The sequence below is a fragment of the Candoia aspera genome, chromosome 8, assembly GCF_035149785.1.
Source record: "Candoia aspera isolate rCanAsp1 chromosome 8, rCanAsp1.hap2, whole genome shotgun sequence".
In the NCBI taxonomy this organism is placed as follows: domain Eukaryota; kingdom Metazoa; phylum Chordata; class Lepidosauria; order Squamata; family Boidae; genus Candoia; species Candoia aspera.
The window spans coordinates 33,963,994-33,987,664 of NC_086160.1; the positions used below are offsets into that span (position 1 = coordinate 33,963,994).

The 23,671-nt window shown below is 40.1% G+C and overlaps 1 protein-coding gene across 3 annotated transcripts in view; it reads right to left on the reverse strand.

The window, feature by feature from the left end:
* Positions 1-23,671, reverse strand: part of RAPGEF2 (Rap guanine nucleotide exchange factor 2) — a 189,102-nt gene that overhangs the window by 68,458 nt on the left and 96,973 nt on the right. For 2 of the 3 annotated variants that reach the window (XM_063310576.1, XM_063310574.1), the window contains exon 7: positions 21,450-21,467. The exons of the other annotated variant lie outside the window; for it this stretch is intronic. In XM_063310576.1, the coding sequence (XP_063166646.1) occupies positions 21,450-21,467 (18 nt within the window). The remainder of the gene's footprint in view (positions 1-21,449; positions 21,468-23,671) is intronic. 3 annotated transcript variants of the gene reach the window in all.

Here is a 23,671-nt window from a genome sequence, read left to right on the forward strand (position 1 = left end):
CATACACAGAGAAAAACAAACCTAGAGAATCCTGAGTCTGAATGTAATACGCCAATATAATTACGTTATTGTGCTTACTTTGGAAGACCATGGCTGCAGGCAGTTGGCATAGCAACGCACAAGGAAAGCCATTTCCTTGGTAGAAAGAACGCTTCCTTTTCTAAATAAAAAATTCCTCTTAGGATACAAACGGCATTGCTGCTTCCTGCAGAAAGCAAAGACACTGTAGTCTGTCTCTTAACCTGCACACAGGCACACTCAATGCAGTTCTAATGATGTAAGTCGATCTCTCACTGCCTCCCTCCCTTTTCCCCCATACATCGAAAAATTCAACTCAAATGGAAAGACACATCCCTTGCTGCTCGCCCCCTCAGCTGCTTAACTATTTCACTCATTAAGGTACAGATGGACAATTCAGATAGAGTAACAAGCTCTTGCCTGTATTATATCGGCTTCTGTAGGTCACGCAAATCCCAGAGGGGAAGAAATCCATTGATTGCTGGCTCCAATGTCTTACCACTGAAGGCAGGATAGGAATAAGGAGACTTACTTACTTAGCAGTCTCCAAACTAAATATAAATTTTCACTAAGGTGAATATAATGCATGGTGTTGGCTGACACCTCCTTGTTCCATACTTCATCCAAAAATAATATTGCACCAAAGCTGTAAATATCTCTATCAAGTGTTCATTAATGGACTACTTGACAAGGTTTCAAATGCACAAGGATGGAACAGTTTAGGTAACAGTGAACTAAGGAGGTCATGGGTGTGAGTTTTTAAAATCCTCAATTGAAATTTGAGAATTCTAAAAACTACAAAGTGACAACTACACTTTGCCATAGAGACTGAACAAGTTCCCATTTAAACAGGTATTCATAGTTCACAGAAGACAACACTATAATAGGAAGGCACACTCTCAATTTGTATTGCTCTATTTAGTCCCTTAATTATTTTATTTTTGAAATGTGTAGTTAGCATACCATTATGGCTCAGGAAATCAGGTTAAGTCTATTTTTATAAAAAGAATGGAGAAAGTATTTTTACAAATTTTGATAAATATGTTCCCTTGACTTGGCAAATTATTTTAAACCAGTTTCCTCACAGTATCAAGAAGAAAAACATCTGCCAGCCCAGGACACAAGAGTTTGTTGGTTATGTGAATGCATTTGTAAAATCACACATAGTACAGGCAGTAATTTTTGGGAAGACAAGTGTGCAAATCCTGATGGGAATAAAAACACTTGGAAGTATTGCAACTGCTTATCTTGTCACATATATTATCTTAAGAAATCAGCCAAGATATTCTTATAATACAAAGAATCACTAAATTTATATAAATATATATTTACATTATTCTTATACTATTCGGTAAACTACCAAACCATGTGATTAGGCATGTCTTCATTATGGAATTGATTTCTCCTAATCAGGTAATATCATTCCCCCACTTTTTTTTTAATGTTGACATGCCATTGTTTTTAAAAGATAACACAGGAATTAAGCTTGAATAGAGGTGTAAATTTTTCCGAAATTCTGAAAGGGGGGGAGTACTTCCTGACTTTAAAAAATGAAGTATTTGAAATACTTAAAAAGAAAGCTTTTATAGATCTAAAGTCACTTTGTTATTCTAGAAACATTAAAGGTAACAATATAAAAATATATTCGGCATATTACATTAAAAAGTTGTTTATGTGGCTGATTCTACCTCAAAATACTCCTATTAGTAAGAATTGTCGATGAAGATTCTCAGTCATCCAGGTGGAGTTGTCTGTAGGTTAAGTCATGGCAACTGGATTTCTTTCTTTTTGGTTGAAACATTTTGCTGCTTGTCCAAGCAGCTTCTTCAGTCTGGGCAAAGGTTGGTAAGGGGACCCCATATATGTCTTCCAGGGTGGCTGCATTGTCCCTACACCAGGAAGGCCACTCTTAACGAACCACTTGGGGATGAGCGAGGGATTTAGGAGTAAGACATTCCAAAGTCAATCCACACCTCCATGGCACAATTAACAAGCCATGCAGGTGTAGGGACAATGCAGCCACCCTAGAAGACATATATGGGGTCCCCTTACCAACCTTTGCCCAGACTGAAGAAGCTGCTTGGACAAGCAGCAAAACGTTTCAACCAAAAAGAAAGAAATCCAGTTGCCATGACTCAACCTACAGACGATTAGTAAGAATTCCATTACATTTTACATCAACTACTAAAATATATTAGTGCAGCTGAAACAGAGGTTAGTTATTGAATTCAGAGCTCTCTGAATTATCTTTATCTTTCAATAAAGAAGTATACAGCGCTACTGGATGCTTTTGTAGAAGCTCTGTTTCTTTCACAGATCTCAAGGACAAACTCAGGGCTGTGAGAAGAGATCATTTCCAATTCTAAAACTTTATATTTGGTTTATTCCTCTGAGCAAGTAAGGGAAGCAATTCCTAGTTTTTCTCTATTATCTACAGAAATATCTGGAACACTGCCAACGCCACTGTACTCCTATCCTTTAAGTTCTCGTCAGAGTGACAGGAAAACAAGAACAGATGCACCAATCTCTAGAAAAATGAGCAAGTTTATTCTCAAAATAAGGAGGCACTGAATCTTTCATCCTTTTCTTGGGAAAATGACAGTATCCCCTGAAGATAGTAATCTGTTTACCCTTACAAGTACTGCAAAGGATTGCAAAGATCTTGTGTAAAAAAGTCTTTTTGTTGGGTTTGTTTTAGAGGCTGCCTTCAATGGTAAAGAGTTTCAGTATATGAACTTCTTGCCCCTAAATGTTTTCCTTATTATAAACAAAAATAATTCGTATTTCCTTTATTAATGTTTTATTTTCTTAAATTGAGGTGAAAAGGGATTACAAGGAAAGAAGAAAAATAATGACTCCTTTCTTGCTCTTTCCAATGGGCTAAAAACCAGGAGACTGTGAGTTCTAGTCCCACCTTAGGCATGAAAGCCAGCTGGGTGACCTTGGACCAGTCACTCACTCTCAGCTCAACTCACAGGGATGTTGTTGTGAGGAAAATAGGAGGAGGATGGAGTAATTGGTATATTCTCCGCCTTGAGTTATTTATAAAAATAATAAAGGCAGGATAGAAAATAAATAAATAAATCAGGCCTGATTAGCTGCATGTTATTTGTGAAGCCCAGAAGAATTTACTACCAGAAATGAGATGACTGAAACTGTTAGATGCTTTACAATAGCAAAGATACTCTTAAAAAAAGGAGAAAAAAATGTCATTGACAGACATTTTAATAGACAATTTGCTGCATCTCCCTGCCATTCAAAACAGAAACCAGAATGGCATTTAATTCTTACTTTTACACAGGCAATGGAACAGCACCCTTGTGTGAATCTCAGGCTAATTACAATATGCATAAGAAGCCACATGGAACACAATTCTGTTCTTTAACAATCTGCCATTGCTCCACTCCTTTCAATATCTGACAGTTCAGATGTTTGCTTTTAACTAATAGTAAGATGGGTACTAGCAAGTAAAAAACATAATTTTTATTTCATAAAATGTAGAGGGCTAAGTAAATAATGATAGGGCAAAACAGTGAGGCACAATCCAAACGACATAGTAATTTTATCTGTTTCATAAACTGGCTTAAAAAGGAAACTGAAGGAAACATCAACATGACAGTAAAATAGAGACATAACTTTGCCTTAGACTTCTCCACATATTCCTTTTTTAAAAGAGCTGGGAGAAGAGAGTAAGAAGATTCATTGAATAAATATGTGAGTTAGATACTTTTTCTGAGTTGTTATTCTATGATTCTGCTTTTGCTGAGACTGAGACTTCATTTTTATCCGATCAGACTTCTGCTTCTGAAAACTGAAGATCTGCTCAGATTGAAACAAGTTTCTCTACATTTTTACATGCTAATCTATGTTTGACAGCTATAGTGTGCTAATACTAGTCTTTCTACTGCTTGTTATTAGTAAAAATGGGGGATGGGGAATCAAGGACAGCAGTATGAGTACCTTACTGCATTCTTTATTCTAGAAGAAAATATTTTATTTCAGGTTATTTTTCATTCTTTCCATTCATTCTCAATTTTGGGGAAGAAGAAAGTCTTGGAAACAAAGGGGAAGAGTTTATTATCTGAATTTTACTTCTAGTTTTTAAATAATCGTCTTATTTTCACATCGACCTTTGCGCCAGTATAAAATTTATTTTATGTATGTATATATTCCTTTCCTTTTTCTTTGCTTTGTTTTTCTGCTGTTCGTTTTACCTAATTAATAAGAAATACAAACATAGTATAGATCAAAAGAAGTATCTTTGGATATAAGGCTTCTCAAACATCCAAATATCAACTATCATCTGGCCTGTATTCTCTGCTTCCAGTGATTATTATATTCACCCAGCAATTAAAACTAAAGGCATTAGGACAATTCACCAAGAACATCTTGCAACAGCAAAGGAACCACAGAGCCAGTTTGCTCTAGTAGTTAAGGTGCTGGGCTAGAAGCCAGGAGACTGTGAATTCCAGTCCCGCCTTAGGCATGAAAGCCGGCTGGGTGACCTTGGGCCAGTCACTCTCTCTCAGCCCAACTCACCTCACAGGGTGGTGGTTGTGGGGAAAATAGGAGGAGGAAGAAATATTAGGTATGTTCGCCACCTTGAGTTATTTATAAAAATAATAAAGGTGGGATAAATAAATAAGTAAGTACAGAAGAGGCAGTATGATAAAGGGGTAATATCAAAAAAATTGAAGTGGGGGAACAAGTACTTTTGTTGCTATCTAGCACATAAAATAAATTACAGGCAAGTGGCAATTTGGCAGATAACTAGTGCTGTGAAGTATCTAAATGTTTGAAGGAGGAAAAAGAAAAATATACATTTTTATATTATAAAAATGGCATAACAAAATAGAATCTGGACTGTCCTGTTTCAGGTTTCAGACTCACACACACACAGTTGCTAGGTGAGAATAGCAATTTATTCAAGGCTAAGTAGGTAATGGCAGACAAGGAAAGGAACGTAAATCAAAACAGGGTTTCTGGGAAAGAACGCTTGCCTGGGTAATGCGCAGGAATGTGCAGAAGAAAAGTCAAAATCCAGTCAAGTTCAGAGAGCCAAGTCAGTTTGTCAACTAATCCAAAGGTCAGAGTTTCAGGGTTTTTGCACAAACAGGATTCACAGGAATGACACACCAGAGCAGAAAATCAGATGGTTGTTTTCAACAGAGAAACATGGGTTGGGGCTGCCTCTTAAATCAGGTTGCAGCCAGCTATCTTTAATTATGATAGTTACTCCAATGTTTGGAAAGGAGCATCACTGAGCACTTTTGCTCTGCTCTCCACTCTACTCACTGAGCCCAAGGGCTTGGAGGCTGTACCTCATCATCTGACTGCTCCAGCTGATGATGCCTGTGTTTGATCAGCCTCAGGTGATTCCTGGCTAGGTGTCTCCTGAGGCTGACATTCCACTGATTCAGCTGGAACAGCTTCTTCTGTCATGGGGGGCTCGAAGTCCGAGTCAGAGGACGAGAAAGGTCAGCTGGGCCCTGGGGCAGCCTCGGAGGGCGAGCAGGCAGTGACAGGGGCACCAGACGAATAGCCGGCTGGGCAGGCAGAGGAGGCGGGGCTGGCCAGCGAGCAGCGGGGTCAGGTGCCACTGCTCAGTGAGGATGAGGATGATGAGTTGCCACCTCCTCCCAGCCCGAGAGCAAGGAGAGCAGAGTGAGGAACAGCAGAAGTCGGCGAGGCTACTCATGAGAAAGCAGCCCCGCCCTCCTAAATAAGCTTCACCTGGGTCTGCCCCTATTTAAAGGGAGCCACAAGCCCAGACCGGTCACTGGAAACAACTGTTTGCCCGGACTCCATGTGCCTTGACTCCTGATTGGAAACCTTGTGACTTGACTCTGGACTGGCTGACAAACCTCCTACAACATCTGGACCTTTGGACTTTGCTTGACTACTCTTGTTTTGAACATGGAACTCTTCTAAGGCAAGCTTGCTGGACTTTGGGGGGCTTGTTTCTGTAGTGTGTGTGCATTTGCACTCACATTTCACTGCCTGTTTGTTTGCTTCACAAGTTCCTCAGTAAAGTTTGCAACTGCCTCCCTGATGTATTGCGTGTGACTGGCCTGGGACAGGACATCTTCAGAGTCAGAGTCAGAGTCTGAGTCCTGGTCCATGACAGGAGCAGCCCTAATATTGGACCAAATTTGGGATGTATTTCAACCCTCACCAGGACAGTTCATGAACTCTCAACTGTCCAAATCCCAGCACGGGGAATTACAAAAGTTTATGGATGAATTTCAAAAACTATTTACCAGTCAAACAGATTTAAGCAATGTAGTGGAATATTATATAGATGCAAGGAAAGCTCTACCATGCAAAAGTGACATTATAGAACCCCCAAAAGAAGAGGTGTTAAAGGAGGAACTCAATAAGATGCTCTAAATGGACCTAATAGAGCCATCCAAAAATGACTGGTTGTGTTGGTGCCAAAACCAAATGGGGACGAATGAATGAGTTCTAAGATAGCTTAGGTGGGGGCCAAATATTTGTCTTCCTTGGATATAACAAAAGGATTCTGGCACATTCCACTAGAAGCCAACTTAAGGAAAAAGAGTAGCTTTTGCTATCCCTCTTCCAGTTCAGGATGATGCCATTTGTGCAGCATGGAGTAGCTGCCACATTCCAACATCTCACTGACAAAATCTTACCTGGTTAAGATGAACAGAGTGCCATGTATCTGGATACTGTCATCTATAGTAAATCATGGGAAAGGAATCTCCAACACTTGGGATTGGTAACTGACAGCCTTCAGAAAGCCAGTTTAACTTTGAGTCCACACAAGTGGATTGAAAGGAGGGAGATATATTCAAGGATAACATGACTGGCAAATTGCAACCACGCTTCCTTTCTTCTCCTCCTTTTTCAGCATTACGATAGCACAGCTGTTGATACAACAGCATTTTCAAATACTGGGTGTGGAGGGGAAAAGACAGGACAAGCACCATGAAGCTATACATCCAGAGGCACTGCAAGAAACAAATGGACAACAGGCCACCAGGAGAAAAGAAGTAAAAACCTGCTGTTGGATAATATTTCTTGGCTGTGAAAAATACTGGGGAACAGAACACAGAGTGGGAGCTCAGCAAAAGCACAGCAGTGAAGGCAAAGACCTGATGACTGAAGAGGCAGCAGGAAGGGTGGCAGCAGCCTGGAAACTGGAGTGTATGTCCCATCCCCTGGCCCTACCCCCCACCCACCACAAGCCAGTCTCAGATATAGTCTCAGTAAGGCTTAGAAGAGAGAAGACATTTTCCCTGGCTGGAGAAAGTATTCCCTTAGAAAAAAAAGTAAAGAAACAAACCGAAAAGATGCAAGAGCCCCATCTGCTGGGTGTTGGAGAAAAAGTAAAGGCTTTGACAGAGCAGAACAGAAAAAATAACCCCAAAAGATAAAGGACAGACTGAACTTTTCCCTTCTGTGGAAAAGGAAAACAGATATTTAGAGATTAGCAATAGAGAAATACAGAGTTTAGTACTAGAGAAATATAGAGCTTATGAATAGAGAAATAAGAAGATACAGTGATATAGAAATTTAAATATATATATTAAAAATAGATGTTATAAAAATAGATAACTGTAAAAGGAGATAGACTGAGTAATAGGAATATCAATTGAAGTGAGTACTAGGAATATAGTTTTAGAACAAAGAACATTAATTTAGGAATAGGATAAATCAGATGCTGAAATAAGAATTATAGAAAATAAGACTTAAATAGAGATGACACCCAAGCACGAGGATATTATTTTATAAAATAACTGAAGACATCCACAATTCCCTTTTGAAAGCCATCCATATTTTGTATTATAAAAAGAAGAGGTACAAAAAAATCAACTCTCCTAGTTTCTACAACTTATTTTATCTTTATTGAGTCTGAGATCATTCACTCGGACTAGCAGTGATTCAAAAGAACCCACAATAAGTAAGTAAAAGAAGCAATTCAAAAACTAAAATTGAATACATCTCCAGGACCAGAAGACTTTCCTCAATATATTACAAGACTTTTCAGGAAATTCTGATTGAATGGCAGAAACAATCAATTAATTTTAAATGGTCTAATGAAAAATCTAGGGTAAAGATTAAATTCCTGTAAAATTCAAAAGACCAAGGCAGATTGGCAGTACAAAATTTTAAATTGTTCTTCCACAATAGCTACTTAATTATGTAAACAGATTGGATTACAGCACCGTATGGTTGGATTCCTACTGTTGAAGGAACATGACTCCCAGATTGTTGACACAAATACCTTTGGTCTGACATAAATAGAAAAATACAACCCATAAGGGATTATTCAATAATAAGCAGCATTCTACAACTACAAGATTAATACAAAAAAAGAATTAGTTCAGAATTATCACCATTTGCTTCAATATTAAATATCTATCTTTATGAAAGAGAATGTCCCTCAGTAGAGGGATAATTCATATAGATTTTAAGACATAATTAGTAACAAAACAAAGATGAAGTCCTCTAAAGTTCTCCCTTAGAATGGCCAAAACCACCTTACTAGTTTCAGTATCTATGCATACACAGTATAGTCCTAAAGATTTACATAACCAAGATGGAACACAAAGAAACTTGACTGAATTTGAAAAACTTACATGAAACTCATGTTGTTGGTGAACTATGATCCAGAATGCAAACAAGTTGACTATATAATCAAATGATGCAGAATCTGAACAGAACTATTGATATGCAACAACAGGAATATTAGTGAAAGAAAAAATATCAAATTTACTGTTAATATAAGTTTGAGAGAAATTATTATAGTTATAATAATAACTGTAAAATTTAAATTATTATCATTACTCAAGTAGTGATTGCCAATAGGCAATCCATCTTCTAAAGACAGTTGGACATCCAATAACCAGGCTGGATCATTCTTCCACATTTGGTGGAACACTGCAAGACAAAACAATTTTGGGAAATTTATTGCGACTTTTTTTGTTCTTTTCCCCCCCTTGGTTTATAATTTAGAAGTCAAATTGCATTTGTTAACACTATCAATTACTATCTGATTTTAATACTGATTTAACTTAACACTGATTTATCTTAACACTGATTTAAACTTTCAAATTGATATATTTTAATGTGTAGATTTATATCAAAGTCATTTTGACTTTTTTGGCAATTTTTAATTCTTGTAAACCTATTTACAACTTGCTCTTTAAATACTTTTTCTTGCTTCTTTTTCTCATTATATTTGTAATTTTAATAAATAATATCTGCACTACCACAGGATTGTTGGATTCCTATTCACGATTTTAAAAATCAGCCCAATCAACTTGGATCAGTGTGAAGGTTGTCTGATTTTACTCAGATCCAACTCCAGGTCTTACTTTCTAAGTCTGAAGCTTTATTGGCTAATACTAGAAATGAATAAATGGTTAAAATTTGAAGTGGGATTCCATGGCCAGAGAAGTTAATAAGAAAGAAGCACATTACTGGCAGTTTCTAAATTAACTGCATACCATTAATTTGTATATGGATCATACTATCTATTATGGAGGTTTCTGTATAATTTATCAGATTCTATAATACAAAAGGCTCTAACGCTGGGAAAGGTGGAAGGAAAGCGAAGAGGATGAACAGAAGCAAGGTGGATAGACTCAGTTACAGTTATATCAGTGGTGATGAATGTACCATTGGAAGACCTGAAAGACCAGATTAGAGACAGATCATTATGGAGAAAATCTATCTAAGTGGTCAGAGTCGACGACAACTTGATGGCACATAATCAATCAATCTGATATAAGTGTAAACAGTAAATAAAAATTCCCTGAAGTACGGCAAGTGTTCAGGATCTTCACTTTTCTGAAACATTTGTAAGCCTATGTGTATGTACGCATAAAATGAAAGGCAATTGTCCTAACAGTCAGGAATCACGCTGAGATGAGGAGTAGGTCTCTAGTGTTTATTACTGCTACATAAAACAGAATCCTAACAAACTGAAGAAGCATGGGAAAAACCCAGACAGATAAACCCCAAAAGTTAAGGTGGGTCTGATCTGTGTCTCTTTGAATGGCTGCTTAATTCCTCAGTACTATGCATGCGTTTTCCCCCCTGGAGAGAGGCCCCCTCCTGCTCGCCATCAGTACTCATGATATCACCCTGCCCTCCAGATTCACATTCCATTTCAGCCCCCTCCCTTCCAGAGGTTTGATAAGAGTCTATGTCTCCTTCTAAGCTCCCATGGGAACTGGGCAACGATGGAAAGTCTTCAAAGGAAAACTCCTCCAAGGACGAATCAGTGCTGCTCTCCAGGTCTGATAACTCTTCTGGCCCAGATGGCTGCTGCTGGAAAATAGCTAGATAATTAGAAGAGTCATCCCCCCTCCCCCCTGGGAAATGCAAGCCCGAGGTGGAGGGCTGTGGTTCCCCCCCCCTCCTCTGTTACTGGTATCAAGGCTTCAGGCGGGGGTGGAAACTGCAAACTTACGGACTACTCTGCTTGGGATTCCTCTGCTTGCTCAGCCAAGTGAGGAATCTCTGGTAGAGTGCGAGGCTTGGGTTTGTGAGGGAAAAGCTGATGGAATCGATGAACCAGCGTTGGTGCATGCACATCTCTGGCATTCTCCCACGTGCGCTCTTCCTCAGGGTACCCTTTCCAGTGTATGAAATATTGGATGCCCCTTCCCCTCCTCCTAGAGTCCAGAATTTCCTCCGCTTCGTATTCCTCCTCCCCCTCCACAATTACTGGAGGTGGGGGGGCAGTTGCGATCATAAGGCACTTGGGGGAGGGTCCTTGGCTAGCAAGGCTCTGTGAAAGACTGGATGGATTTTCATGGACGCTGGTAGCTTTAAGCGATAAGCCACTGGATTTATCTGCTGTACCACAGTGAAAGGGCCCACAAACTTAGAGTCCAACTTCTTGGAGGGTCTGGTAGAGGTCAAAAACTTGGTAGAGAGCCACACTTTGTCTCCTACCGCAATCGCTGGCCCCTCTTGTCTGTGAGCATCTGCAGCTCTCTTGTAAACACTCTTTGCCCTGTTCAGCTGCTCCTTTAACAACTCCTGTGCGGCTTGTTGCTCTTTAAGAAAATCAGCCGCGGCTGGGAGGAGGTGGGCAACACCCGAGGGTTAACCCCATAGAGTGCCTGGAAAGGGGACATCTTGGTCGAGGATTGCACAGAGTTGTTATAAGTAAATTCTGCCATGGGGAGCAGGGCTGGCCAATTGTCTTGCTGATAAGTGGTGTGACACCTGAGATACTGCTGTAACCATTGGTTAATTTTCTCGGCTTGCCCGTTACTAGCAGGATGATACGATGATGACAGGTGGATCTGGACCCCTAATGACTGGAAAAGGGCCCTCCAGAACCTGGAAGTGAACTGAGTGCCTCTGTCACTCACCAAGTGATTCACCATGCCTCTATACCTAAAAACATGGTCCATGAACAACTGTGCTGTGGCTTGTGCAGATGGGAGGCCCTTGCAAGGAATAAAATGCGCCATTTTTGTGAAAAGGTCCACCACCACTAGTATGGAAGTCAGCCCCTGGACCAGGGGTAAATCAGTGATGAAATCCATGGAGATTGTATCCCAAGGCTGACTGGGGGTGGGTAGGGGTTGCAAGAGTCCTGTGGGCTTCCCTGGGAGAGGCTTGGCTCGTCTGCAGGTGTGACAAGAAGCCACGTAGCCCTTTATGTTTGCAGTCATCTTAGGCCACCAGTAGTGTCGCAGAGCTCTATGGAGAGTTTTGAAAACACCTCCGTGGCCTGCCGTTTGATGGTCATGGCAAAGTCTCAGTACTTCTTCCCTCGATGAGGGGGGAATGTATAATCGCCCGCTATGCCAGAGGATTCCTGCCTCCACATTGAATGGGGAGGCAGTGTCTTGCGGGCTCCTCTGGAGGTCATCCATCCTGGCCCTGGCATACGGGTCCTGTTGCTGCTGAGCTCTGACTCTTGTAAATAGGTCCTCTGCTTGTCTGCCTGCTGCTAAAATCTCTGTCTGGCTCCCCCTCATAGACTGATCAAAGTTGTGAGGTTGTAAAATGGTAGCCTGTACCTCCTGGTGAGTGGCAGGGGTTGCCTGAATGGATCGAGACAGGGCAAGGAATAACAAAATTGAAACGGGAGAAAAACTGGTTCCATCTGATTTGGTGTGGGGTGAGGGATCTGGTGTTTTGTAGAAGCTGTAAATTCTTGTGATCGGTGCAAACTTCCACAGGAAAGGCTGCACCTTCTAGCCAGTGCCTCCACTCTTGAAATGCTGCTTTAATTGCTAGCAACTCCTTGTTAAAAACATCATAGTTTCTCTCTGCTGGTGAGAGCATGCGTGAAAAAAAGGCACAAGGAAGTAATGTATTCTCGGTTTTGTTTGTATATTGCAATAACACCACCCCAATGGCAATATCAGAAGCATCTGAATGCATTATGAATTGCTTCGTGGGATCAGGGTGTTTTAACAGCGGCTGGGATGCAAAGAGTTACTTGAATTCTCGGAATGCTGCTTGCTCCCTCTGCCCCCAAATGAATTTTGATCCTTTCTTCAAAAGCTGTGTGAGGGGTCTAGCCCTGTCACTAAAGTTTTTTATGAACCGCCTGTAAAAATTGCAGAACCCTAGGAACCTTTGTACATCTTTCACATTTCAGGGAGGTTGCCAAGAGAGAATTGCCTGGACCTTAGAAGGATCCATGGATATGCCTTCTGTTGATACTTTATAGCCCAGGAAATGTAATTCAGTTAAATCAAAGGCATTTCTCTAGCTTGGCGAATAGCTTGTTCTCTCTCAGTCTTTGTAAGACATTACGTACGTGGGTTACATGAATTGTAGCAAACTCAGAGAAAATTAATATGTCATCTAGATAAATGACCAGATACTTATCTAGTAAATCAGAGAAAATTTGATTCATAAATTGGGAAAATATGGCTCCTGCATTAGACAAGCCAAAGGGCAAAACAAGGTACTCAAATTTACCAAACCTGGTGTCGAAGGCAGTCAGATATTCATGCCCCTCTTTCATCCAGATCAGACTGTACGCATTCCTGAGGTCCAACCTAGTAAAAATGCGTGCTTTCTGTAAGTGATCCAGCAGATCAGATATTATCGGCAAGGGATAATTTTCTTTTTTTGTGAGTTTATTGAGGGAACTGAAATCGTGTACCACTCTCATGGGTGCCTCCTGGTTTGTCGGTGCCAACGGGTCAGGCTTCTTTGGTACGAAGAAGGTAGGAGCAGACGCTGGGGAAGTAGATGGTCGGATGAACCCCTTTTGGAGATTAGAATCCAAGTAATCCTTTAAGGTGGCTAGTTCTTTGGGGGACATGGGATATTGTTTCCTTGCTGGAATCTTGGCTCCTGGTATCAACTCAATGGTGCAATCACAGTCCCCATGGGGGGGTAGTGCTGTGGCCTCTTGTTCGCTGAAAACGTCTGCGAAATCTGCATACTTGGCTGGCAACTGGACCCCCCCTGCTTCCGTGACTGCGTTGGTTGCTGGAGAGAGGAGAGCGGCTTGAATCTTGTGGTGCTGGCATTCCTTAGCTGGGAAGGAGATTGCTCCCGTAGCCCAGTTCAACAATGGGTTGTGGATCTTCAGCCAAGGTGTGCCCAGGACTATAGGCACATTAAGTGATGCAGTAACATAAAGTTGGATCCACTCAGTATGGTCTCCCGTTGTTAGTTGCACAGGTTCTGTGAACCTTCTAATCAGCTCTGCCTTGAGGGGCTGGCCGTCAATGGTCTCCACTTCTATGGGACGTGGCAATTCTATGGTCGGGATGTTGAAGTCTTGTACGGTCTGTACATCAATAAAATTGGTGGAAGCTCCAGAATTCACGAGGGCCTCTAGCTTGACCTGGTGCTCTGGGTTTACACGCATTATTACTGGTAAGTAGTAAAAGGATTGCCTGGAATCCTCGGAATGAGCCCTTCTTAATTGATTGATGGTCTCCCTGCTGAGCTCTGTGGAGGGAGACCGACAGAGTTTCCCTGGTTGGAAGTAGAGGCAGAGGTGGTTCTTGTTTCAGCTGCTTGCCCTGGGGCTCTTACGGAATTTGCTTGGCTTCTCTCTGGGCAAGCTCTCACCATGTGCCCCTGGTGAAACAGTAGAAACAGAGGGCTCGCTCTCTCCTTCTCTGTCTCTCAGCCTCGGAAGTAAGCCTCCTGCCCACCCCGATCTGCATCGGCTCCTCTGGTCCTGAGTAAGGAAGTGCTGTGGAGAGAGCTGGAAATCCTGGAAGCGTCCTGAGGCCCCTGTCTCTCCCCAGCTGCATCAGTCTGAGCTCTTCTAGCCTGGCATCTATGACCACAGACAACTGATATAAGGCTTCTAGGGTAGCTGGTGTTCCCTGGCGCACTAATTCATTCTTAATTTCTTCATCCAGCCCCTGTTTGAATTGGTCTTTCAAGGCACTCTCATTCCAGTCCAGATCTCCTGCTAACAGCTTGAAATCAGCAATGTAGATTCCCACTCTCTTGTTGCCTTGCTTGAGCTTCCAAATTTCCCGGCTGGCAGTGACCTCTCTGATAGGGTCGTCAAAGTGTGCTCGGAACCCTGCCAGAAAATTCTGGTAGTCGTTGAGAATTGGGTCGTTGTTCTCCACCATGGGAATAGCCCATTTGGCTGCTGGTCCCTTTAGCAGACTTAGAATGAAGGTGACTCTGGTTCTGTCTGTGGGAAACTCTGCTGGTCTGCTGTCGAAAAACATTGTGCACTGTGTGAGAAAGGTTCTCAACTGTCCTGCTTCTCCTCCAAACTTCTCTGGTAGACTGCCCTGGGATCTCAAGGCTATTGGTGGGGCTGCTGCTGCTGCTGCTGCTGCTGCTGGCGCCGATTGTGGGTTAATCGGAGCTGGTTGTTGTAACTGCTGTAGCATGGCAGCTTGTAATGTGTTGACCTGTAGATCTACTTGTTGTTGGTGTTGTTGCAGGGCTGCTGCCAATTGTTGGATGGCTTGCCGAATTTCCTGGTTTTCCAAAGACATTTTCCAAATGTCTCTCCTTTATTTTTCCTTGTTCCTCCCTCTTTCAATGGGAGTAGGAGTTTGTTAGGATTGATGTCCTAACAGTCAGGAATCATGCTGAGACGAGGAGTAGGTCTCTAGTGTTTATTACTGCTGCATAAAACAGAATCCTAACAAACTGAAGAAGCGTGGGAAAAACCCAGACAGATAAACCCCAAAAGTTAAGGCAGGTCTGATCTGTGTCTCTTTGAATGGCTGCTTAATTCCTCAGTACTACGTGTGCGTCTTCCCCCCTGAATAGAGGCCCCTTCCAGCTCGCCATCAGTACTCATGACAGCAATAGATCTAATGGAGGATTGCAGTTCAGAGCATCAACCAATACCAATACTTAAATAATTATAAATACGATTTAACAAGTTGCACTTTATGAATACTTCTTTGGGAAAGCTATAGAGAGAAGCAACTGAAAAATGAGAATCTATATTTAACCATCTTGCCAACCAGAACTGGTGAATTCTAACCTCCTTGAATAAAGCAGCTACTTGATAGCAAAATTCTTGTGAGACCTTGAGAACACTACTAATCACTTACTGCTGAGCACTAGGAAAGCTTTGAAGAACAGTCTTTAAAAATCCTAAATTAAGCCTTGACAGTTGCTGGAATGTCTGTCTTGAGTTCATAGTCTCCTGATCTAGCCTTGGTATCCTTCTAATGTTTTAAGTGTTAACTACTATGTCTCTGGCCTCATCACATTGGAGCAATAGTAGATACCAATAATATTCCAACTAGCATTTATCAAAAGTTTAAACAATAATTGACAACATTTGAAATCAAAGTGAGAAGCAGTTAAGAAAATCACTTAGAGTGAAGTCAAAATAGAAGAAAATTAATAAAAGTAAATGCCTTTTAAAAAAGAAAACAGTTTTCCAAAATTAGCATATTGATAATACTAATAAAAACCATCACTAAGAAATAATATTCCTTTAACAAATTTATAAATTTACAAGGCAGGCAACCCAGCACTGTTAATTTTCATAAATTGGAAACAAAATCTAAACTTGCAGCCATATTATTTAGCAACCTAATTTTATCCACAACACCCTTATTAGTTTCTAAAGCAACCAAAATATAGGTCCAATTATGACATCAATCTAGCTCTTCTTCCAAAGGAACAAAAAAATAAAAGAACAAATCCCAAGACTCACTCACGAAAATCTGCCACACCAATGATGTAATGCAGAAAAATAACCTCAGACAGAAGGTGAAACTTGGGTAAACAAATGGTGACCATTGCCATGAACTGACTGCTGTGCACTATTTTGAAATTAAAAAAACAACCTAGATTATGTATACGATAGTCATACTGCCAAGACAAATAATCCTAAACTGTACTACCTCGTAAGGAGCAATTGCTAGTTGTAGCAGGAGGAATAACAAGGAATATCATACAGCAAAATCATACAAAATCATCACAGGCCAATAAATCCTTTCTTTCAGATCAGCATCATGAAATTAAACTGTTGTGTTTAGAGCTGTATTCCAATCACTTGCTAACAATTAAAATGTTCAGGTTATGACATTAACTCATATACTGATATCTATATTGCATGTGCTGAATTACTAATGTTATTTAATAATTAAGCCTTGTTTTATTAGACCTAGATGAACGCAAAGTTGCAAAGTTGACAGATGAAATACAGTAATCAAACCTTCAGCTTTACTATCTATATTTTTTTTCTATTTAGACCATTAATTCTCAATCCTTCATGTCTTAAGTTTCACTATTACACTATCAAAAAATCTGGGCCCCACCAAAACAGAAACAAAAAGCCTTTTTTTCTTCCAAGAAGAGTATTTATGTTTATATATACAGGTAGTCCTGGACTGATGATCACAATTGGGACCGGAATTTCCATCACTAAGCGATGCAGTCGTAAAGTGTGGTGTCACGTGACTGCATCGCTTAGCAACAGCAATCCTGGCACTCCTTGTTGCCATCGTTACACGAATTACACCAGTCGTTAGCTAAGGACCCACCCCAATCCAAACCATTTCGGGCTTGGTCCCTTCAGCCCCGAGCCTCAGTAAGGTAAGGGACTGCCTCCACCCACCCACCTATCTCCCCCCCATCTCTACCCTTTTGGCCTCCCTGCACCCTGCCTTGTGGGGTCGCGAGCAGTCCCAGAACTGCACAGCTCTGGGGCTGCTTGCCACAGTGCAGCTCATGGGCTTCTCGGTGCACTGCAGCTCTGGGGCTACAGGAAGCCCCTGACCTGCAGTGAAACTGCAGAAGCCCCTGGAAGCCTCAGCCATTCCAGCCCATTCCTAGCCACAGTTGCCCTCACCACTCTGCACTCCAAGACCCCTGCCACTCTGTGCTCCGCCATCCCAGCTGACCTTCGCCATCTTCTTGCTCCCACTGATGAGGTGTGCCTGGCCTGGCCCTTCGCAAGGCAGCTGTTGGCCACTGGAGGCCATCTTCCCAGATCTCATGACGAAACCGTGTGTGACCTGGGGAAGAAAGCCTAGAGTAGCTAGCAGCTGCCTCGTGAAGGGCCAGGCCAGGCACACCTCATCAGCAATGGGAGTGAGAAGACAGCGAAGATCAGCTGGGATAGTGGAGTGCAGGGCAGCAGGGGGCCAAAAGGGCATGGACTGGGGGGAGATAGGTGAGTGGGGAGAGTTGAAGCGCCCCTGTGGGCATAAATGTGGGCAGGCTGCCAAGTGCCCAAATTATGATCAAGTAACTGCAGAGGCACTGCAACAGTTATAACTTTGGGGGCCTGTCATAAGTCCATTCATTCAGCACCACCAAAACTTCAAACAGTTGCTGAATGGTTTTAAGTCAAGGACTACCTGTATTGTGATTATAATTCTCAGTTACAGCAGGAATTTTCAAACTTTGTGATTCTGCAATCCCATAAAAAGATAACTGATGTTTCTGGAATCCTATTCACTCTCTCTCAGCCCAACCCACCTCAGAGGGTTGTTGTTGTGAGGAAAATTGGAGGAGGAAAGAGTATGCAGTATGTTCCCCACCTTGAGTTATTTATAAAAATAATAAAGGCAGGATAAAAAATCTAAAAAAAACAAACAACAAATTATTTCATTGGAGTTAGGGTTGTATAAGAAATAAACATACCATTTACTAAAAAGTAATTCATCATACTTTCTTGTTGTTTTATCATCTCATCTAGAAGATATGGTTCCAAAACCATTCCATTTTGAAATGCTCAACTTCCATGCAGTTCTGTAAGTACTCTAAAATTACACTATACTAGTGTATACTATATGCAATGTCACTATCCAGCAAAAAAACCATCTACCAATCATAGTGCTGTTATTTGCTGTGGATTTTGGTACTTGGTTTCCTTGCACAAGTCATTCGCACAAGTATAAACATTTTTGTCCCCTGCAGCCTTTTCATTTTTCTTTCCTCCCATTGAGATTTGTTTCTTTTCTTTTTCTATCTCACCCTCTTTGAGAAGTTCTCCCTTCTGAGCCTTTGCTTTTCCCCTTGGAATTACACTTGTTTCCCTGGAACATTTGCTGAACTCAGGCACTCTTCTGCTCTTCAGGTTGCTAAATAATTCTTAGCTAGTTCTACCACCCTCTTTCCTGTCTCAGGATGGTGCTCCTGAATTCAGAATCTGACTGGACTTGGTAGGAAATGCAAGACCTGTTCAAGGCCTACTTCTTCTACCACTTCTTCACTGGGTTTTAAAGTGCATTGCAGCCATATGATTCCTAAATCCAGCAATATGGCCACAAATCTCTAACACCCTTCTCTGGGCTATAGAAGTGTTTTCTGAATCACTGGCTGTGTGTGAATGTGTGTTTTGTTACTTCGTACCAGTGCAGAATCACTTTTTCCATATTCTTATATTTCCGCACCTCTCTGGCTGGAAGAGAATTCATGTTATCTCACCTTATCCACTGCCTTTTCGGCCACTTACTTGCTCTGAAACATTACAAAGAATGCTTAAATGTCTTACACCCATGCTAACAGTTAAATCTCCTATTTAAAATCTACATGAGGCCTCTAGGTGAGGTCATTTGACGGCATAGAGTGCAGTATCATCAGTATGCCAATGATACTCAGTTATACACCTCCACCCCATGCTGGACAAGTTGTGATGTTCAGGTGCTTACCCAGTGCCTGGAGGTTGTGGAGGCCTGGATGGGAGGAGACCCGCCTTAGACTCATCCCTGGCAAGACAAAGTGGCATTGGGTTTTTGACCCCCCAGGGTTCAGTTAATCATCATCTTTAACTCTCAACAGGGTGGCACTCCCCCCGAGTTGGTGTGCTGTTTGGGTTCCTCCTGGACTCACAGCTCCTGCTCAAGGAACAGGTACAAGCTGTGACTAGGTAGGCCTTTGCACAGGTTTGGAACCAATTGTACCCTTCCTGGACTGGGAGGCTTTTCTCACCATCACTTACATCTTAGTCATCTCTCAGTTGAATTACTGTAATATGCTCAACTTGGGACTGCCCTTGATGACCACCCAGAAGTTTCAACTGGTCCAGCATAAAGCGGCATGTGCAATTCTGGGCACTTCACATTTTACCCATGTTACATGGCTGCTGCACAAGCTGAACTAGCTTCCTCTTTTGAGCCCTCCAAAACATATTAAGTAAACCGAAAGACCCAGTAGCCCAAGAATAAAAAACAGGAGTCGTCTACAACATACAGTGTAAGGACTAATAGCCACTATGTAGGACAGACAGGCAGAAGACTAGCAGAGCGCATCCATGTACACCAACTAGCAGTCAGAAGACATGATGAAAACTCCTTAATCTCACAACACATGGACAGACTCAACCATACTTTCAACTGGGAAACTGAGCATCCTAGACCAAGCTAAATCCAAAAACGCTAGGGAATTCCTGGAAGCCTGGCGCTCAGACATGTCAACCATCAACAGGCACATAAAGGTAAACAACATTTACATACCATTCAAAAGAGACAATAGAAAAGCTAAAAAGGAAACAAAAAGATCAGAATTCCTCCTTGCCAGCAATCAATACCCAGATAAGCAAAGTTTAACACCTGATGAGCAATCAAGCAGCATACAATATGCTAATCAAGGAATCACTAATTCAGTCAAACAATCAAGCAGTAAACAACAACCTAATCAAAGTACTACCAAGGATAGAATAATGTCCAACACTGTCAGGGAAAACTACTGTATATAAACAGAAAGCAAACCCCACTCCCTTCTAGCACTGAAAATGTTGCCTAGTAGGGCAATGAAACGTCTGCAAGAAAACAACCAAGCTCAGAGAGCACCAAGGACTCCACAGTTCAACCCTGAACTACAGATATTCTCTTTGATAGGTATAGTCAAAGGCTGGCATTGTTCAGAAGTTGCACTTCATTGTGGAAAGGACTGAGACCAGGATATTTCTGGCAGTAGGTGATACTACAGCACTCTTGCAGGCAATGCTGTATCACTGTATCACATTAGAATGTGAAGGCAAGGGGTTGCTTGACCAGAATAAGGTTGAATTCAGGCTACTGAGACATTGAACAGCAAGAAGCTACACAATATGACAAGGCACTCAGACATATACAGTATGTCTTCAACTCAGTCAGCAAGAATGAAATCTCAAGCAATTCTTAATGAGTTTAGAGAAAACCATTGTAAGCCAGATTATGTTCACAGCTGTTTTCTTAAAAGAGACCTTGGTTGAACTCCAGGAGAAATTGAGATCTGAGAAAATGTTTCAAGACTGTACCTTTTAACTTACAAACATTCTACAGTAATACTATCATATAAATACAATTGATGAACATTCCACAGTAATACTATCATATAAATACAATTAATACCTAAGAATGGTATATAGGATAAAGTACTGTTATAACTATGATATATAACATAGTTATATCTTAATCTGCACATTCATCACTACTAGCTCCTAGTAGTTTAAGAAAATTCTTGAATCTGTGCTATAGTATTAATCTTTATTAGCTACTTTGAGATAAAATCTCATACTAATTCAATTTTAAGCAGATGAAAATGCTACAGATCAGAATTTAAATAAGTAATTTGGTACTTCAGTTCATTCCATTACATTCTGAATATAAACTGTCACTTATATGAACCTAACTTTTGTTACAGAGCACAACTGCTGAACTGTAATATATAGGTATTGCTTGGGAATGAAAACTGAAAAAAAAATAAAAATATAATACTTAAAGGGTATGTTCCACTACTTTATATTTCTAAGTGTTATATATTTAAACTATGAAACTTTTAACAATGAAAGATGCCACAAAGGCAAGTAATAATGGCAAGAGCAGCAACAACAAATGAAATGCTAATAACAATGATGTCACAAGGATTTACATTTAATTTGTGTGTTTTAAATTCAAGCTAAAATACATATTATGCATTGTAACAGAAGGGATATGACACAAATTTAGCAACAAGCTGGAATTAAGACAATAGTCACACACCAAACTTGGGAAAAATAAACGTTAAAGGACCATACACATAGGTTACAATACCTGCTGTTTAGTGCATTCCTGTGAGCCAAAATGAAATGAATGCCATATAGGAGGAAAGGAAAAGATGAACATTATCAGATATAACAAAACATATACTGTTATGAACTAATGCTATTATGTAATGAATTTTTTAAAATGGACTGATGGTCTCTACATACTTTCTCTAAACAACTTAGTTATTTAATATAAAGTAGCATATATCAGTCATTTAATATAAAATAGTATTGCTAGAATTTGTCAATTTTCTTTGATAGATTACATCTATACTTCCGTTTTATGTATTATTTGAATGAGCCTTGGAAACATAATTCATTGAGCATGTGCTACCTCAGAAAATATTTCTGTTTTATAAACCAAGAAATATTTGCATAGAAACAATTCATGTTTTATACAGTATTACAGCCTGATTTTCTGCCTTTACAGAGAAGGACAAAAAAAGAAGCTTGCATAATTAAGCACTATATTTACAGTGGGCGCATATGAGAACCACAGCCAAAGTGAGTCTCTCTGCCTGTTCCTACCATGAGTTTGGACCAATGTGAGAAACGTATCAATGTTTCCTTTTTATACTTAATAAAACTTATCAAAAAGTATTCTATATTAAGGTATTGAGTTCAAATATAAGAACTCATAAAATCATATAAAAAATAACAAAGTTAATCCTTTCCCTGAAAAGTATTCTATTCTACAAATAAAATAAATGATCTGGGTTATTCAACAGATTCACAAAGCTTCAAGAAAAGCTTTTTGACAGTAGCAAACATTTACAGGCTAGCAACACTTATAAACTGAAATTGGCTACAAATAAAGGAACAAACGTTCTAGAAAACGTCATTCCCCAATACTTTAGAATCAGAGAGAGCACATGAAGGAGACCAAATGATTCAAAAGACTCCCTCTCTTCTGCATTAGCACACTAATTCAGGAAAACAATTATATGAAGATTAATTCATTGTATTGAAACTAAAGGTAATCAAAAGACTTCTTCCTCTTAGAGAAATGTCATGTCTTCCCAAGCTGATTCTTCTATGTGTAACTTCCAGGTCTGATTCTTCATGCTTCTATATACTGAAATTAATTATCAAGTTATCTATTGGTACAGAATGAAATGCCTCACGTCATAACTGGGGATAGATGGTTAATGCATATGCATATGCTATATCAGTTACATAATTTACCTATGGACTAACTCAAAGTCCTGGTCTCAAAATCAATATGTGCATAGTGAAAATCTCAATCTCTTAAACGGTAAGTCTCTCCACAGGAACCCATTTGCTAACCAGAAGTTAAAATAGTTATCCTGTTATCTGAGCCCATCTATCTGTTGGGAGTTAGGCTTCCAGAATTTTTTAGCAAGAGCCACAAACCAGAGCCTCCTTCTAGAACAAGGAAATTTCCTTCTCTAGTTTTTTTTAAAATAGAACTTTTAATTAAAATTACAATTTTTGAGAGAGAATATTTTGTTAGTTGTACATCACTTTAAGCTTTCAAAAAGCAGCATATTTAAAAAGAACAAACCAAAAAACCCACTTAGCATTAATTTTGTGACCAAAAGTGTTCATAGCTGCCATACTCAATGAATACATACTTAACTTACTTCTTCATACAATTATGCTCCAGAAGCCTACTTACACCATGAAAAATGACATTATAAGCATTATATCACTTCTGTACTATACAATTCCTGCAAAGTTTAGCTGATGTTGAGACTCAGGTATTTCAAAATAGGAACACTTTTAAAAATTAGTCTAATGTTTATTTCATTTTACCATTTTAAAATTATATGTTATAACATCAAATTACAAATATGTCTTTAGCTAGAGAATCCAAATCATTTGAAAGCTAATTATGCAACATAATGCTCTCTCAGATGATAAAGATTTGGTTCAAATTTGTTAAATGATGTTATATTATGTCAGCCACATCAGTGGAAGATACACAGTCTGGTCTAATCATGCTGGGGAGAGACAAAGTAAAACTGAGCTTAAATAGATAATATATCACAAATCTGTTCTTAGCTGAAGTAACTATCATTCATAGAAATGAATGTTCAGACATAGACATATTAATGTAAATTGTAGTTTAAATATTCATTGTGTTAAAATACATTCTGTACCTAACTACATATTATAAAAGCAAAGCAAATTTCTCACATGGAGAAATTTGGGCATATCTGTTTTCACAATAGAAAAAGGTTTAATGATTACTGATTTCATGTTCTA